This window comes from Mercenaria mercenaria, chromosome 15 (genome assembly GCF_021730395.1).
Source record: "Mercenaria mercenaria strain notata chromosome 15, MADL_Memer_1, whole genome shotgun sequence".
NCBI lineage: Eukaryota > Metazoa > Mollusca > Bivalvia > Venerida > Veneridae > Mercenaria > Mercenaria mercenaria.
This window is the reverse complement of record NC_069375.1, coordinates 50470532-50489148: the sequence shown is the minus strand read 5'-3', so window position 1 is coordinate 50489148 and position 18617 is coordinate 50470532. Positions and strand designations below refer to the sequence as shown.

Sequence of the window (18617 nt, the reverse complement as noted above, 5' to 3'; positions counted from 1 at the left end):
TTAGTGGCTGGGCTTTCTATATCCATTCATTAATACTGTTTAGTTGCCAGGATTTCTATATCCATTAATACTATTTAGTTGCCAGGCTTTCTATATCCATACATTAATACTGTTTAGTGGCTGGGCTTTCTATATCCATATATTAATACTGTTTAGTTGCCATACATTAATACTGTTTAGTGGCCAGGCTTTCTATATCCAAACATTAATACTGTTTAGTTGCCAGGTTTTCTATATCCATACATTAATACTGTTTAGTTGCCGGGCTTCCTATATCTATACATTAATACTGTTTAGTGGCTGGGCTCTCTATACCCATATATCAACACTGTTTAGTTGCTGGGCTTCCTATATCTATACATTAATACTGTTTAGTGGCCGGGCTGTCTATATCTATATATTAATACTGTTTAGTTGCCTATTCACCGTAAAACCCAACTTAGTCACTCACTGTTTAGTTGCCATACATTAATACTGTTTAGGGGCCATCTTTCTATATCCATACATTAATACTGTGTAGTTGCCAGGCTTTCTATATCCATACATTAATACTGTTTAGTTGCTGGGCTTCCTATACCTATACATTAATACTGTTTAGTGGCCGGGCTCTCTATATCCATATAGTAATACTGTTTAGTGGCCGGGCTCTCTATATCCATATATTAATACTGTTTAGTTGCCGGGCTTCCTGTATCTATATATTAGTACTGTTTAGTTGCCTATTCACCGTAAAACCCAACTTAGTCACTCACTGTTTAGTTGCCATACATTAATACTGTTTAGGGGCCAGGCTTTTTATATCCATACATTAATACTGTGTAGTTGCCAGGCTTTCTATATCCATACATTAATACTGTTTAGTGGCCGGGCTTTCTATATCCATACATTAATACTGTTTAGTTGCTGGGCTTTCTATATCCATACATTAATACTGTTTAGTGGCCTGGCTTCCTATATCCATACATTAATACTGTTTAGTTGCCGGCTTTCTATATGCATACATTAATACTGTTTAGTTGCCGGCTTTCTATATGCATACATTAATACTGTTTAGTTGCCAGGCTTTCTATATCCATACATAAATACTGTTTAGTAGCCAGGCTTTCTATATCCATACATTTATACTGTTTAGTTGCCGGCTTTCTATATCTATACATTAATACTGTTTAGTTGCAGGGCATTCTATATCCATACATTAATACTGTTTAGTTGCCAGGCTTTCTATATCCATACATTAATACTGTTTAGTGGCTCGGCTTTCTATATCCATACATTAATACTGTTTAGTTGCCAGCTTTCTATATCCATACATTAATACTGTTTAGTGGCCGGGCTTTCTATATCCATACATTAATACTGTTTAGTTGGCAGCTTTCTATATCCATACATTAATACTGTTTAGCTGCCAGGCTTTCTATATCCATACATTAATACTGTTCAGCTGCCAGGCTTTCTATATCCATACATTAATACTGTTTAGTAGCCGGCCTTCTATATCCATCAATTAATACTGTTTAGTTGCTGGGCTTTCTATATCCATACATTAATACTGTTTAGTTGCCGGCTTTCTTTATGCATACATTAATACTGTCTAGTTGCCAGGCTTTCTGTATACATACATTAATACTGTTTAGTGGCTGGGCTTTCTATATCCATTCATTAATACTGTTTAGTTGCCAGGATTTCTATATCCATTAATACTATTTAGTTGCCAGGCTTTCTATATCCATACATTAATACTGTTTAGTGGCCGGGCTTTCTATATCCATATATTAATACTGTTTAGTTGCCATACATTAATACTGTTTAGTGGCCAGGCTTTCTATATCCAAACATTAATACTGTTTAGTTGCCAGGTTTTCTATATCCATACATTAATACTGTTTAGTTGCTGGGCTTCCTATACCTATACATTATTACTGTTTAGTGGCCGGGCTCTCTATATCCATATAGTAATACTGTTTAGTTGCTGGGCTTCCTATATCTATACATTAATACTGTTTAGTGGCCGGGCTGTCTTTATCTATATATTAATACTGTTTAGTTGCCTATTCACCGTAAAACCCAACTTAGTCACACACTGTTTAGTTGCCATACATTAATACTGTTTAGGGGCCAGGCTTTTTATATCCATACATTAATACTGTGTAGTTGCCAGGCTTTCTATATCCATACATTAATACTGTTTAGTTGCTGGGCTTCCTATACCTATACATTAATACTGTTTAGTGGCCGGGCTCTCTATATCCATATAGTAATACTGTTTAGTGGCCTGGCTTCCTATATCCATACATTAATACTGTTTAGTTGCTGGGCTTCCTATATCCATACATTAATACTGTTTAGTTGCCGGCTTTTTATATCTATACATTAATACTGTTTAGTTGCCGGGCATTCTGTATCCATACATTAATACTGTTTAGTTGCCGGCTTTCTATATGCATACATTAATACTGTTTTGTTGCCAGGCTTTCTATATCCATACATTAATACTGTTTAGTGGCCGGGCTTTCTATATCCATACATTAATACTGTTTAGTTGCCAGCTTTCTATATCCATACATTAATACTGTTTAGTGGCTGGGCTTTCTATATCCATACATTAATACTGTTTAGTTGGCAGCTTTCTATATCCATACATTAATACTGTTTAGCTGCCAGGCTTTCTATATCCATACATTAATACTGTTCAGTTGCCAGGCTTTCTATATCCATACATTAATACTGTTTAGTGGCCGGCCTTCTATATCCATACATTAATACTGTTTATTTGCTGGGCTTTCTATATCCATACATTAATACTGTTTAGTTGCCGGCTTTCTTTATGCATACATTAATACTGTCTAGTTGCCAGGCTTTCTGTATACATACATTAATACTGTTTAGTGGCCGGGCTTTCTATATCCATTCATTAATACTGTTTAGTTGCCAGGATTTCTATATCCATTAATACTATTTAGTTGCCAGGCTTTCTATATCCATACATTAATACTGTTTGGTGGCCGGGCTTTCTATATCCATATATTAATACTGTTTAGTTGCCATACATTAATACTGTTTAGTGGCCAGGCTTTCTATTTCCAAACATAAATACTGTTTAGTTGCCAGGTTTTCTATATCCATACATTAATACTGTTTAGTTGCCGGGCTTCCTATATCTATACATTAATACTGTTTAGTGGCCGGGCTCTCTATACCCATATATTAATACTGTTTAGTTGCTGGGCTTCCTATATCTATACATTAATACTGTTTAGTGGCCGGGCTGTCTATATCTATATATTAATACTGTTTAGTTGCCTATTCACTGTAAAGCCCAACTTAGTCACTCACTGTTTAGTTGCCATACATTAATACTGTTTAGGGGCCGGGCTTTCTATATCAAAACATTAATACTGTGTAGTTGCCAGGCTTTCTATATCCATACATTAATACTGTTTAGTTGCTGGGCTTCCTATATCTATACATTGATACTGTTTAGTTGCCTATTCACCGTAAAACCCAGCTTAGTCACTCACTGTTTAGTTGCCATACAATAATACTGTTAAGGGGCCGGGCTTTCTATATCCATACATTAATACTGTGTAGTTGCCAGGCTTTCTATATCCATATATTAATACTGTTTAGTTGCCGGGCTTCCTATATCTATATATTAATACTGTTTAGTTGCCTATTCACCGTAAAACCCAACTAAGTCACTCACTGTTTAGTTGCCATACATTAATACTGTTTAGGGGCCGGGCTTTCTATATCCATACATTAATACTGTGTAGTTGCCAGGCTTTCTATATCCATACATTAATACTGTTTAGTGGCCGGGCTTTCTATATCCATACATTAAGACTGTTTAGTCGCCGGGCTTTCTATATCCATACATTAATTCTGTTTAGTGGCCTGGCTTCCTATATCCATACATTAATACTGTTTAGTTGCCGGGCTTCCTATATCCATACAGTAATACTGTTTAGTTGCCAGGCTTACTATATCCATACATTAAAACTGTTTAGTGGCTGGGCTTTCTATATCCGTACATTAATACTGTTTAGTGGCCTGGCTTCTTATATCCATACATTAATACTGTGTAGTTGCCGGGCTTTCTATATCCATACATTAATACTGTTTAGTGGCCAGGCTTTTTATATCCATACATTAATACTGTTTAGTGGCTGGGCTTCCTATATCCATACATTAATACTGTGTAGTTGCCGGGCTTTCTATATCCATACATTAATACTGTTTAGTGGCCTGGCTTCCTATATCCATACATTAATACTGTGTAGTTGTCGGGCTTTCTATATCCATACATTAATACTGTTTAGTGGCCGGGTTTCCTATATCCATACATTAATACTGCGTAGTTGCCGGGCTTTCTATATCCAAACATTAATACAGTTTAGTTGCCGGGCTTTCTATATCCATTCATTAATACTGTTTAGTTGCTGGGCTTTCTATATCCATACATTAATACTGTTTAGTGGCCTGGCTTCCTATATCCATACATTAATACTTTGTAGTTGCCGGGCTTTCTATATCCATACATTAATACTGTTTAGTGGCCGGGCTTCTTATATCCATACATTACTACTGTGTAGTTGCCGGGCTTTCTATATCCATGCATTAATATAGTTTAGTTGCCGGGCTTTTATATCCATGCATTAATACTGTTTAGTGGCCGGGCTTTCTATATCCATGCATTAATACTGTTTAGTGGCCGGGCTTTCTATATCCATGCATTAATACTGTTTAGTGGCCGGGCTTCCTATATCCATGCATTAATACTGTTTAGTGGCCGGGCTTCCTATATCCATGCATTAATACTGTTTAGTGGCCGGGCTTCCTATATCCATGCATTAATACTGTTTAGTGGCCGGGCTTCCTATATCCATGCATTAATACTGTTTAGTGGCCGGGCTTCCTATATCCATGCATTAATACTGTTTAGTGGCCGGGCTTCCTATATCCATGCATTAATACTGTTTAGTGGCCGGGCTTCCTACATCCATTCATTAATAATGTTTAGTTGCCGGGCTTTCTATATCCATGCATTAATACTGTTTAGTGGCCGGGCTTCCTACATCCATTCATTAATAATGTTTAGTTGCCGGGCTTCCTATATCCATGCATTAATACTGTTTAGTGGCCGGGCTTCCTACATCCATTCATTAATAATGTTTAGTGGCCGGGCTTCCTATATCCATTCATTAATAATGTTTAGTTGCCGGGCTTCCTTTATCCATGCATTAATACTGTTTAGTGGCCGGGCTTCCTACATCCATTCATTAATAATGTTTAGTGGCCGGGCTTCCTACATCCATTCATTAATAATGTTTAGTTGCCGGGCTTTCTATATCCATCCATTAATACTGTTTAGTTGCCGGGCTTTCTATATCCATGCATTAATACTGTTTAGTTGCCGGGCTTTCTATATCCATGCATTAATACTGTTTAGTTGCCGGGGTTTCTATATCCATCCATTAATACTGTTTAGTTGCCGGGCTTTCTATATCCATGCATTAATACTGTTTAGTGGCTGGGCTTCCTATATCCATACATTAATACTGTGTAGTTGCCGGGCTTTCTATATCCATGCATTAATACTGTTTAGTGGCCGGGCTTCCTATATCCATACATTAATCAGCCATTCTCCCTAAACGACTCATTTGCAGCATGCTAATAGTCGAAATATGAAGTTCATAGTAACATAATGGTTTATATGATTTTTTAAGCTTCAAACCCTCTGCGGTTTATCAGAAAAAATTTTTCACAAAAAGTCTCTTGTCTAAGAGATACCACAATTTATTATGTGCCCTATAAATCAACGTTATGGAGCATAGGTGAGGGCATAGCTTTATTATATTGCAGTAACATGATTTATATTAGCAGTCAAACATGCTTTTGCAGTAAATTTGTTCAAAGGAACAGATGCAGACTGCGATAAGATGCAAACATTACTTCAGACAGATTATTTTTCTTGTGACATGTACAAGAAACAAAGCAGCATTTTGGCCAAACAGTTTCATACGCGGATGTGATATATCATTAATATTTATGCAAAGGCTACACTCACAAGAAAATGAAACATTACTGATTTTAGGTTTCAAAGAGGGTTAAAGAAGTTAGTTTTTCTTTTCATCGATCTAGCAGAAGTAGAGATACCACGATGCCTTCCTGAAGATAGTGCCTTATTTTGTTACAGAAAATAGGTTCTTTGAGTTATATTATATAGAAATGCAAAAATGTGCTACTTCCTTCAAATTATTTTGATAAAAAGTCATTTCACATACCAATGAATATATTAAAGGATAAAAACCGACTGTGAAATTGACACAACTTTGTAAACTTTTATTTAACTGACAAGAAATGCGAAAATCAACAAAATCATGAAAAAGTCAAAATGTCAGCAACCTTGACAGATTCTCCAAAAGAAAAGAAATGCAACTTGCAGAAATAAAATGCATAAAAGAACAGTCTGAAGTTACTGCCAATTTCAGAATAGCGTGCCGATTCAGTGTTTGCATCATACACATTTAGTCACTGACTGATATCGATTTTCTTATCGTAAGTGGCTAATTTTGTAACCGTCATTTACATAAACTCCGCCCAAGGCGCGAGTCAAGTTAAACTGAAAAGTCTTCATAAATGTATTTATGGTTTTTAAAATGGATGATATTACTTTTTTTAGCCGTATCTCAGACTCGGTTTCAAAACAAACATTTGTTTTATGTGCACTCGGACTGATTACATTATGTCTGTAAAACTGAACTTGATTCTCTCGATCATTACATTACTCAAGTTATAAAGGTAATAACTCTAAGCATTTCTGTGTGTTTGGTAATCCAGCAAACATGCGATTCTGAAGACAGGCTTAAATTAACTGGAATCTTTTTTGTTTCGTACATTGAACATGTATTTAGGTCCTACTTATCAACGATTCAACTTCCGGTCATGTAGCCATTGTAGATGAAGTTAAAAACCTTAAGTGCTGGGCTCCTTCATTTGGCTTTAATAGCAAATTGAAACTTGATTCGGGATTCATGACTAAGTAAGTCTCCTTTCCAAGAAACTTGCTCACGACGGAAATTTATTTTCTTTGGTTTAACGCCAGATTTCAACAGTTCTCCTTTGATGTCGGGTGGTTAGTTCACTTAATTGAACATTGCTCCTGGGAAGAACCAGTACTAGACTCTCGTCTCCGTAAGAAACTGTCAACTTTCTCACATAAAGAAATATGGTCGGTAGGAAGGCCCGAACCTGTGCCCCCACCCCATTCAGTGAGGGGTTACAGTGATTTCAAGACAACGTTCATATTGAAAACTTTTCTAATGAAATTCTAATCAATGTCGATCCTCTGCTTCAGTATTTTACAGATAATTATGTCGTAAAAACAAAATAAATTCTATAGAACTTAGTGTCTCAAAAGATTTTTTGATTTAAAACTGTGATAGTAAAATTGCACCTCTATGTTAACAGTGTTTGTAAAAGGCGATCTTGCTTATACTTTGTCTGTCACAAATACTAGTTTTTAACGATCTTACTATCTGACCATGATATGCATTTAATCAGAATCACATTGTGCTTTTGTTAGTTTAAAATCATAACTATAATATTCCTATCGTAAGCTTGTCTGACTTAGACAATTCTCGGCGTTATAATTATAGTGACCACATCACTTTGTATTTTTTACCGACAATCGGATTACATCGCATCGTAGGAAAGGAAATGCGTATTAGTTTTTTAAAAAATGGCTGCGTGTTTATCTGCACCATTTAGTAATTTTTGAAGCAAAAATGAAAATAAAAAAAAAAATGCCAAGACTGCACACGATTTACTCAGTCGCATTCAGCGCGCGTTGCGCTCTTTACAGAATTGTCCGACACACATGTGTAGAAGAAAGGAAGTTGTGAACAAGACTTAGTGCTATAATATAACAGTGACCTGAAAGCATGTTCAATAGAGTGACATCGGTCATAATTGGCGCGCTAAAATAGCAACATGACATGTAAACTGGACAATAAAGTTTTTTATTACAAAATCTAGTGCATGATTTTAGGTTTCTATTCTCTGTAACAAGAACAAAATGCAACAAACTGCGCTCTTAACCCTTACCCTGCTAAATTTCTATAATGAACTTGTTCATCTTTCAATTTGGACAGTACCATTAACTGTCTGACCATACTGACTGTATGACGGACGTGCAGGCTGATCTTGGTCTGCACTGGTCAAAAAGGCAGAAGCACTTGCCACAATCAGGCTAAAGGTTAAAATGGAAGAAAGGCATTATACATACATGTACTAGGTATTACAAGACGTTCACGATTCTAGGGACAAAACTTCCAGTTGTATTTAAACAAGATACTGCATGCAGTTTTATATAAATATTGTCGAGTTTGTTTTCTCACAATTGAAAGCAAAATGGGTAAACAAATCTTATAGTTCAATGTGGAAGACAACATCGATAATAAGCGGTATTTTCCGCGTTTGAAAAAAAAATCCATGACCAACATCCGTGGATATAATATGAAGCCTAGATACATCAATTCAAAATAAATACATGAAACCAGCTGCGTTGTATTTCGTCGAGAGTTGCTATAAATACAAATTATACACATCAGTGTCGATCTTCAGACAGTTCAGATCTATAATGTAAATAGTTTTAAGTGTATATGCTGCGTATGTGTACATGCACCTGTATGCATATATTGTAATGATTATGCAGGATTATCCTGAAATAAACTCCTGTATTATTTCACTTTTGTAACTAATTAAAATCTGAATGTAGATCCCTCTGAAGCACCGAGAACAAGGCAAACAGTGAAAATTGCAGACTCGGTTTGATTGAGTCTGTTCATGAGCAGTAATGGAAAATGCAACACTGCCCATGCCCCTTTCCACTGCGACCGATAGAAGTATATGTTTGGGTGGAGCAAACTACAAGCGTCATCAAATTACCCTCTCACCGATCACTAGAGTGATAGCTACGTCATTTACTACATATGTTTGATGTAAACGCCCATTCGGCGAGCTTTTCTGAAATTGGCAGTAAACAGTATGTTTTAAGAACATCAACTATCTCATACAACTCGATAAATGCAGAGCAACTCTTCCGGAAATTTGTTACGGAACATATAAAAGTAACCTTTTTAAAGCCATACAAAAAAGTCAGAAATACTAAATATTTTTAGAACTATAACGTACAGAACTTTGCAATAAGCAGATTTTGTGTAATAACAGAATGTACTTAGTCCGCATAATTTTCCACCTTAGGAATCGTTATCTCAGTTTGTATCAACATCATCTGCAAATATACTTTTCTACCATCAAACTCTTTTCCAAAATGTCAGTTTTTGAATAAAAAATAAAACAGCAATTTTATACAACATCTCGAATAAAACAGCATTTTTATAGAACATTTCTTTGACTGTAATTCGCCTAAACACGGCTTTCTTAGTTCGTTACGGAACATAACGCTACGGAAAATAGGTGTAATGGAAGCATATAAGAAACTCTTTATTTTCTTATATAATAAAGATAGATGAACTTAAATTTGTGATAGATTATGTTTCCAAGCATTTTCTGTACAGTGTTTATCGTTCTGACTCCAATCCCACAATTGGGTGCTCAGTTTTTATAATAGTATCATTACGGATGCATAGTACTTGAAATGCGACATTTTCATTTATGACTTTGAACTGCTTCTAAGAGTTTATTTGTTTTGGCAAGCCTATTCTTGGAATTTTACTGATGAATTTAACTTTTTACACATTCAAAACACTTACATAATGATTCTTTAATTGTAATCATATTATGCTAGGCTATGTTTAAAATTCATTACGGTACCATAGGTGTGTATTGGAGACATTGATTCAAAGAAAAATTACTATCAAAATACCAGTTTCTGATGGGAAACAAGTGTCATTGTATCATGTTAAATACAGGTACTGTTAAAAAATCAAAACACGAATAAGAAACGATGCTGTAAAATGACGAATTAGTCCTTTTTAGTTCGCAAATTAGCTTGGCGACATGGCGTTTTTGCAATGTTTTTAACGTCTACTCGTGGATGCTAAGTCTGCAACAAGATAACAAAACATGTTTTAAGTTATTGTCCATACATTTTTGGTATCAGCTTAAGCTAAAGTGCACAGTTTTGTGCTCTAACGTTTTTGAGAAATATCACTGAAAGGTTGGCGACACATTTTTTCCAGTATGAGACGATTTTGGGAGTATGGCATACAGTATAGAGGGTTCACCTATTACAGTGATATCAATAAAACTTGAAAACTTTATAAATACTGTTTAGTTGACAGGCTTTCTATATCCATACATTAATACTGTTTAGTGGCCAGGCTTCCTTTATCCATACATTAATACTGTTTAGTGGCCGGGCTTCCTATATCCATAAATTAATACTGTTTAGTTGCCGGGCTTCTATATCCATACATTAATACTGTTTAGTTGCTGGGCTTTCTATATCCATACATTAATACTGTTTATTTGCTTGGCTTCAATCTATCCGTACATTAATACTGTTTAATTGCCAGGCTTCCTATATCCATACATTAATACTGTTTAGTGGCCACGCTTTCTATGTCCGGGCTTCCTATATCCATACATTAATACTGTTTATTTGCTTGGCTTCAATCTATCCATACATTAATACTGTTTAATTGCCAGGCTTCCTATATCCATACATTAATACTGTTTAGTGGGCTCGCTTTCTATGTCCGGGCTTCCTATATCCATACATTAATACTGTTTAGGGGCCGGGCTTTCTATATCCATACATTAATACTGTTTAGTGGCCAGGCTTTCTATATCCATACATTAATACTGTTTAGTTGCCAGGCTTCCTATATCCATACATTAATAGTGTTTAGTTGCTGGGATTTCTATAATAATTATCCATACATTATTTCTGTTTAGTTGCCAGGCTTTCTATATCCATACATTAATACTGTTTAGTTGCTGAGATTTTTATATCCATGCATTAATACTGTTTAGTTACCAGGCTTCCTATATCCATACATTATTTCTGTTTAGTTGCCAGGCTTTCTATATCCATACATTAATACTGTTTAGTGGCCGGGCTTTCTATATCCATACATTAATTCTGTTTAGTTGCCAGGCTTCCAATTCATACATTAATACTGTTTAGTTGCTGGGCTTCCTATATTGATACATTAATACTGTTTAGTTGCCAGGCTTTCTATATCCATACATTAATACTGTTTAGTTGCCAGGCTTTCTATATCCATACGTTATTTCTGTTGCCGGGCTTTCTATATCCATACATTATTTCTGTTTAGTTGCCAGGCTTTCTATATCCATACATTAATACTGTTTAGTTGCCAGGCTTTCTATATATATATATATTAATACTGTTTAGTTGCCAGACTTTCTATATCCATATGTTAATACTGTTTTGTTGCCAGGCTTTCTATATCCATGCATTAATACTGTTTAGTTGCTGAGATTTCTATATCCATGCATTAATACTGTTTAGTTACCAGGCTTCCTATATCCATACATTATTTCTGTTTAGTTGCCAGGCTTTCTATATCCATACATTAATACTGTTTAGTTGCCAGGCTTTCTATATATATATATATATATATTAATACTGTTTAGTTACCAGACTTTCTATATCCATACGTTAATACTGTTTTGTTGCCAGGCTTTCTATATCCATGCATTAATACTGTTTAGTTGCTGGGATTTCTATATCCATGCATTAATACTGTTTAGATGCTGGGATTTCTTTATCCATGCATTAATACTGTTTAATTGCCAGGCTTTCTATATCCATACATTAATACTGTTTAGTTGCCAGGCTTCCTATATCAATGCATTAATACTGTTTAGTTGCTGAGATTTCTATATCCATACATTAATACTGTTTAGTTGCCAGGCTTCCTATTCATACATTAATACTGTTTAGTTGCCAGGCTTTCTATATCCATACATTAATACTGTTTAGTTACTGGGCTTTCTATATCCATACATTAATAGAGTTTAGTTGCCAGGCTTTCTATATCCATACATTAATACTGTTTAGTGGCCGGGCTTTCTATATCCCTACATTAATTCTGTTTACTGGCCAGGATTCCTATTCATACATTAATACTGTTTAGTTGCTGGGCTTTCTATATCCATGCATTAATACTTTTTAGTTGCTGGGATTTCTATATCCATACATTAATACTGTTTAGTTGCCAGGCTTCCTATTCATACATTAATACTGTTTAGTTGCCGGGCTTTCTATATCCGTACATTAATACAGTTTAGTTGCCAGGCTTTCTATATGCATACATTAATACTGTTTAGTTGCCAGGATTCCTATTCATACATTAATACTGTTTAGTTGCCGGGCTTTCTATATCCATACATTAATACTGTTTAGTTGCCAGGCTTTCTATATATATATATATATTAATACTGTTTAGTTGCCAGACTTTCTATATCCATATGTTAATACTGTTTTGTTGCCAGGCTTTCTATATCCATGCATTAATACTGTTTAGTTGCTGAGATTTCTATATCCATGCATTAATACTGTTTAGTTACCAGGCTTCCTATATCCATACATTATTTCTGTTTAGTTGCCAGGCTTTCTATATCCATACATTAATACTGTTTAGTTGCCAGGCTTTCTCTCTCTCTCTCTCTCTCTCTCTCTCTCTCTCTCTCTCTCTCTCTCTCTCTCTCTCTCTCTCTCTCTCTCTCTCTATATATATATATATATATATATATATATATATATATATATATATATATATATATATATATATTAATACTGTTTAGTTACCAGACTTTCTATATCCATACGTTAATACTGTTTTGTTGCCAGGCTTTCTATATCCATGCATTAATACTGTTTAGTTGCTGGGATTTCTATATCCATGCATTAATACTGTTTAGATGCTGGGATTTCTTTATCCATGCATTAATACTGTTTAATTGCCAGGCTTCCTATATCCATACATTAATACTGTTTAGTTGCCAGGCTTCCTATATCAATGCATTAATACTGTTTAGTTGCTGAGATTTCTATATCCATACATTAATACTGTTTAGTTGCCAGGCTTCCTATTCATACATTAATACTGTTTAGTTGCCAGGCTTTCTATATCCATACATTAATACTGTTTAGTTACTGGGCTTTCTATATCCATACATTAATACAGTTTAGTTGCCAGGCTTTCTATATCCATACATTAATACTGTTTAGTGGCCGGGCTTTCTATATCCCTACATTAATTCTGTTTACTGGCCAGGATTCCTATTCATACATTAATACTGTTTAGTTGCTGGGCTTTCTATATCCATGCATTAATACTTTTTAGCTGCTGGGATTTCTATATCCATACATTAATACTGTTTAGTTGCCAGGCTTCCTATTCATACATTAATACTGTTTAGTTGCCGGGCTTTCTATATCCATACATTAATACAGTTTAGTTGCCAGGCTTTCTATATGCATACATTAATACTGTTTAGTTGCCAGGATTCCTATTCATACATTAATACTGTTTAGTTGCCGGGCTTTCTATATCCATACATTAATACTGTTTAGTTTCCGGGCTTTCTATATCCATGCATTAATTCTGTTTAGTTGCCAGGCTTCTTATTCATACATTAACACTGTTTAGTTGCCAGGTTTTCTATATCCGTACATTAATACTGTTTAGTTGTCGGGCTTTCTATATCCATGCATTAATTCTGTTTAGTTGCTTCCTATTCATACATTAATACTGTTTAGTTGCCAGGCTTTCTATATCCGTACATTAATACTGTTTAGTTGCCGGGCTTTCTATATCCATGCATTAATTCTGTTTAGTTGCCAGGCTTCTTATTCATACATTAACACTGTTTAGTTGCCAGGTTTTCTATATCCGTACATTAATACTGTTTAGTTGCCGGGCTTTCTATATCCATGCATTAATTCTGTTTAGTTGCCAGGCTTCCTATTTACATTAATACTGTTTAGTTGCTGGGCTTTCTATATCCATGCATTAATTCTGTTTAGTTGCCAGGCTTCCTATTCATACATTAATACTGTTTAGTTGCCGGGCTTTCTATATTTATACACTGTATCATTGCTCTTGACTTAAGGTGAAGCTCGAGGTGATATAATAATAGACACAGAGTTTGAAGGTATGTCCATAAAAGATCTGGCAGATGGAAGTCTACAGGCCTGGGTTCATCATTCACCGGCCATATTACCACAGGTATATTTCTCATTACATCTATGTGTTGTAAGCATGACTGTATAGGTATATATGGGAAAAAGTCAAAGACAGCAACTTGAAGCTGATAAACCTTATTCACTCCTCCTCTATTATCTAATTCAGATATCTTTACTTTGACGTTATAACACAGCAAGTATAAAAAAAATCTTAAGGGCCAAATTCAATAACTCATTTAACAATTAAAGCACTTTCTGTAAATATGAAAGGGACTGACCTCCAGATTTTGGCTAAAAAAATATCTTTCATTCAAACTGAAGTTAAGTCATATTATGAACATTAGAATATGAGTTGTTTTTTTTCTAAACTATTTTTAAAATGCCATATCAAGAAAAATAAGATGACCGCATCGAGAATCAAACCCGGACCACCGCAACAACAGAATAGTTTTCAGCTGTCGCTACCAGTAGCATAATGGAGGATTTAGTATTTATTTTACTACCCGAAATTATATACAAGAAACATCTGCAATATTCACAGTTTATTACATGTTCATTTGTACATTTCAAATATGATTACAATCACATATATTGATTACAGGTGCATATGATACTGCAAACAACAAGTCCTCATATTTAATTCTCACTTATATATAAAAGTTATTATCAATATTTTGGCAAAGTATTACCCACTCCATTGTTTGTGGTAACTCGACGGTGACTGCCGAAGAAACCTATGATGGAAATCAGTCGACCGGGAAGAAACCAGATGCGCCCATAAAGCACCACATCATTACTCTACGGTGGCTGTAGAAGCAACAAGCAGTGCCACACGAACACAAGGGATACCACAGTACACAACAGTAAATTAAACATTCCACATAACTCGACGGTGACTGCCGAAGTAATGAGGAATATTTAGCGGACCAATGGAGCAAGGCAACATACTGTAATTCTAAGCAAGGCAAATACTATAATGAGCAAGGCTACAGTACACAACAGTAAATTAAACATTCCCCATAACTTGACGGTGACTGCCGAAGTAATGAGGAATATTTAGCGGACCAATGGAGCAAGGCAACATACTGTAATTCTAAGCAAGGCAAATACTATAATGAGCAGTCGACAGAATTTTTCTTAGCCACAATAAATTTGCCAAAATTTATCCCCAAAATATTCTGAGCAAAGATTTCTTAAATCAAATATAGAATGTATTACCTTTACCACAGTTATATTTGTTCTATAAACTGAACCTAGTTCAACCATAGAACTATAAAAATGAATAGATCGGCAACTTGAAAGACATGCATATAGAGCAAATCTCGCCAACATCACATGAGTATTGAATGAAATCATGTTTAACCAGTGTATGAAACATTTGTGTTGTGAAAAACTTTTAATCAGATTGTTTGTTTATCATGATAATGGTGTATTTGTACAGTTGAACTTCTGAAAACCGGACCTTCTAAAAACCGGAAACCTTTGAAAATCGCACGAAACTCAAAGTCCCGTCTTTTTTCGTTCTTATTTCTATATATTTTTAACTTCTGAAAACGGAACTTCTGAATTCTGAAAACCGGACGATTTTTGAAGGACCATTTATATTTTAACACTAAAGTTGACTTCTGAAAACCGAACACCAAAATATTTGCCGGATCTTTAGTGTCACCTGTCTTTTACATATTTTTTATCCAAAAACACCCGTGGAAAGTTGTCAACATGTAGTTTTGTTTATCTATTAGTGGCGCGTGTTTATTTTGACACACTTTTTAATCACAATGATCATTTGATGCAAAAGTAAAGAAATAATCGGCGAATACTTTAATTTGTTTTCAATTTATGAAAACGTGATAAATTAAATAACGTGTGAAAAACATTTTAAATGTTTGAGTGAAAGAAAGATCGGTGTTTTAATTGATTTAGTTACATCGACTAAACTACGCATTATCAACATCAATTACATATTGACAAACTCGGGACTTCAAAGATGAAAAAATGCTAGTGGAAAATGTTTGAGAAAATGCTATAATTATCTTTTTATATACAAAAATGGAAATTTTACTTGATTATCTTTAGTGTTTGTAATTAATTCATTCATTAATCATTTCATTAATCAATTAATAAATTACCTATACAAAGTTGTACAATTATAAAGGATAATAATCCCCTTCATCCTACGTGTAAGAAAACATAACTAAAGTGCACCACGTTCAATTTGCCTTTAAACTTCCAAACTTCTGAATTCCGGAAACTTTCAAATACCGAACTTTTAGGCTTGTCCGGAGGGCGTTCGGTTTTCGGAAGTTACACTGTACTTCTTTGGTTCAACCTTTGAACAAAAAAAACTAATAGCTAAAGTAAAATTTATTTGCTTTGAATACACGTTAAGAATTATGTCCTAATTAATCAATTTAAAAATTGAACCCAACCTTGTTGAGATGCACATGTACCCCATCAAGGCGATAAAAAGATGTTTTCACATCAATATCTGGAGAGACCCTGTCCCTGTTACCAGGAGACAATATGTTTTTACAGCCTATTTTTTCCTTTCAATGAGTTCGGAAATTAGTGGTATCAATACAGTACACTATGATACAAAATTTAATAGTACATGTAATAGATTTACTCGGTCAAGTAGCACAAACAAACCATTCTAGATTGCACTATGTAGCATTGAAATTATGTCAAGATAATCAACACGCACACAAACACAGATTCAGTCCAATGCATAATGACGTTAACACATCTGTCTTCAGTAAAAGTATCAGTTTAGTTTGTCAATTCAAAGAAATATTTAATGTATAAAAGGTTAAGCTTTAATAGTTTATATAGCAAATCCAGTATATGTGTACCTAAGTCCAACGAATTTGATGCGATCCTAGGAAATATTGACTCAGATAATTTTTTCATATGGGCTATATCCCCACTCGCTTAGATTGCTCTGTCACAAGTATAAAACAGTCTGAACGTCGAATTATTTTGACTAATGTGTATACCAACACTGATTTAGGAAAACCCAGTTCCGGATTAAGACTATTGTGACCATGTCAAAAAAATTACACAATGTTGTGACAAAGAAGACTTGTTCTCAACATAGGTCGCAGTTCTCAAAAATCCAGAAGTTTGCTAACTGCGGATATATTGGGTGGACGGATAGCTCAGTGGTTTGCACACTGGCCTTCCAATCCTGAGGTCGGGGGTTCGATCCCCGGCAGCTACTCCGGAATTTTCAGAAACCCTTTTCAGTGTTTCCCATCCAACTAGAGGTGTACTGGTCAGGAACCCAGGCAATCCTTGCATGTATCAGTGCTATACACTGGGCACATTAAAGAACCAGGCTGTCTATTCGCAACGAGCTAGGCTAAGTTAGCCGGACAAGCCTGTATCTGATTTCTGATCTCTCTGTCACCGGGGCTTTGTCTCACTCTGTCCCTCTGGTCAGATCGCTCTGTGTCTGTACTAGTAGAGGATGAATTATGCGCCCTGTGTGGCTGCATTTGAACTATGTAAAGCGCCTTTAAATGTGAAATTGATCATGAAAAGGGCGCTATATAAATCTGGTATAATAATAATAATAATAATAATTGGCATTTATTAATGAAACTTAAAACTGGTTTGCTCTTTTGATGTTTGTTGCGACTTACAAACATTGAATACTGATTATCGTGATAAAAATTTATGTCGTTGACATGTATTATATGATCTATTCGAAGAGGATTTGGTTCTGACAATTCACTTACTCAGACCAGACCAAAAGTCATCCTTAACAGCTAAGTGTGTTGTAATAGAGTTTAATGATTTTCAAAACAAAATGTTAAGAACAATAATTATGATATGTGATATTGAAATTGGCCAAAAAAAATTGCCAGTTTATCTTATAAATTTACAACTGTGATGACTTAATCTTTTATTACCAAACAAATAGTAGCATATAAATGGGAAACAACTGTATAACAGTTATATCTGATCTCCTCCGTCCGTCCGGAGCCATATCTTGGAAGTGGTCGGGAATATTTAAAATAAAACTTCATATACATGTTCACCACTATGAGGTTATGCGCCCAGTCAAGTTTCAGTCAGATTGCCCAAGTAACACCAGAGTTATGGCCCTTAGAAGTTTCGTGTGTTAACTAAATAGGGTACTATAAATATGGCAATTTCTGCTTCATAACTTTTGATATATTTGACCTAGAACTATGAAACTTCAACTGAATTTAGATCACCATAATGTGGTTGAGCAAACACATTTTCGTTCAGATCTCTTTACTAACTTCAGAGTTATTGCCCTTTAATTGTTAAAAAATCCACATATTTGTACATAACAAACCAACCAATTGGTAGAATTTCATAAAACTTCTTTCATTCTTTTCCATGAACATTTATTATAAATACGTAAAGTTGTGTACCAACACCTGGTCACTCCCTTGCCTTG

General features: G+C 34.9%; 1 protein-coding gene across 1 annotated transcript in view; it reads left to right on the top strand.

Annotated features, from left to right (window-relative positions):
* Positions 1-18617, top strand: part of LOC123554300 (radial spoke head protein 6 homolog A-like) — a 70890-nt gene that overhangs the window by 33367 nt on the left and 18906 nt on the right. The window contains exon 9 of the mRNA XM_045344356.2: positions 14113-14228. Coding sequence (XP_045200291.2) covers positions 14113-14228 — 116 coding nt within the window. The remainder of the gene's footprint in view (positions 1-14112; positions 14229-18617) is intronic.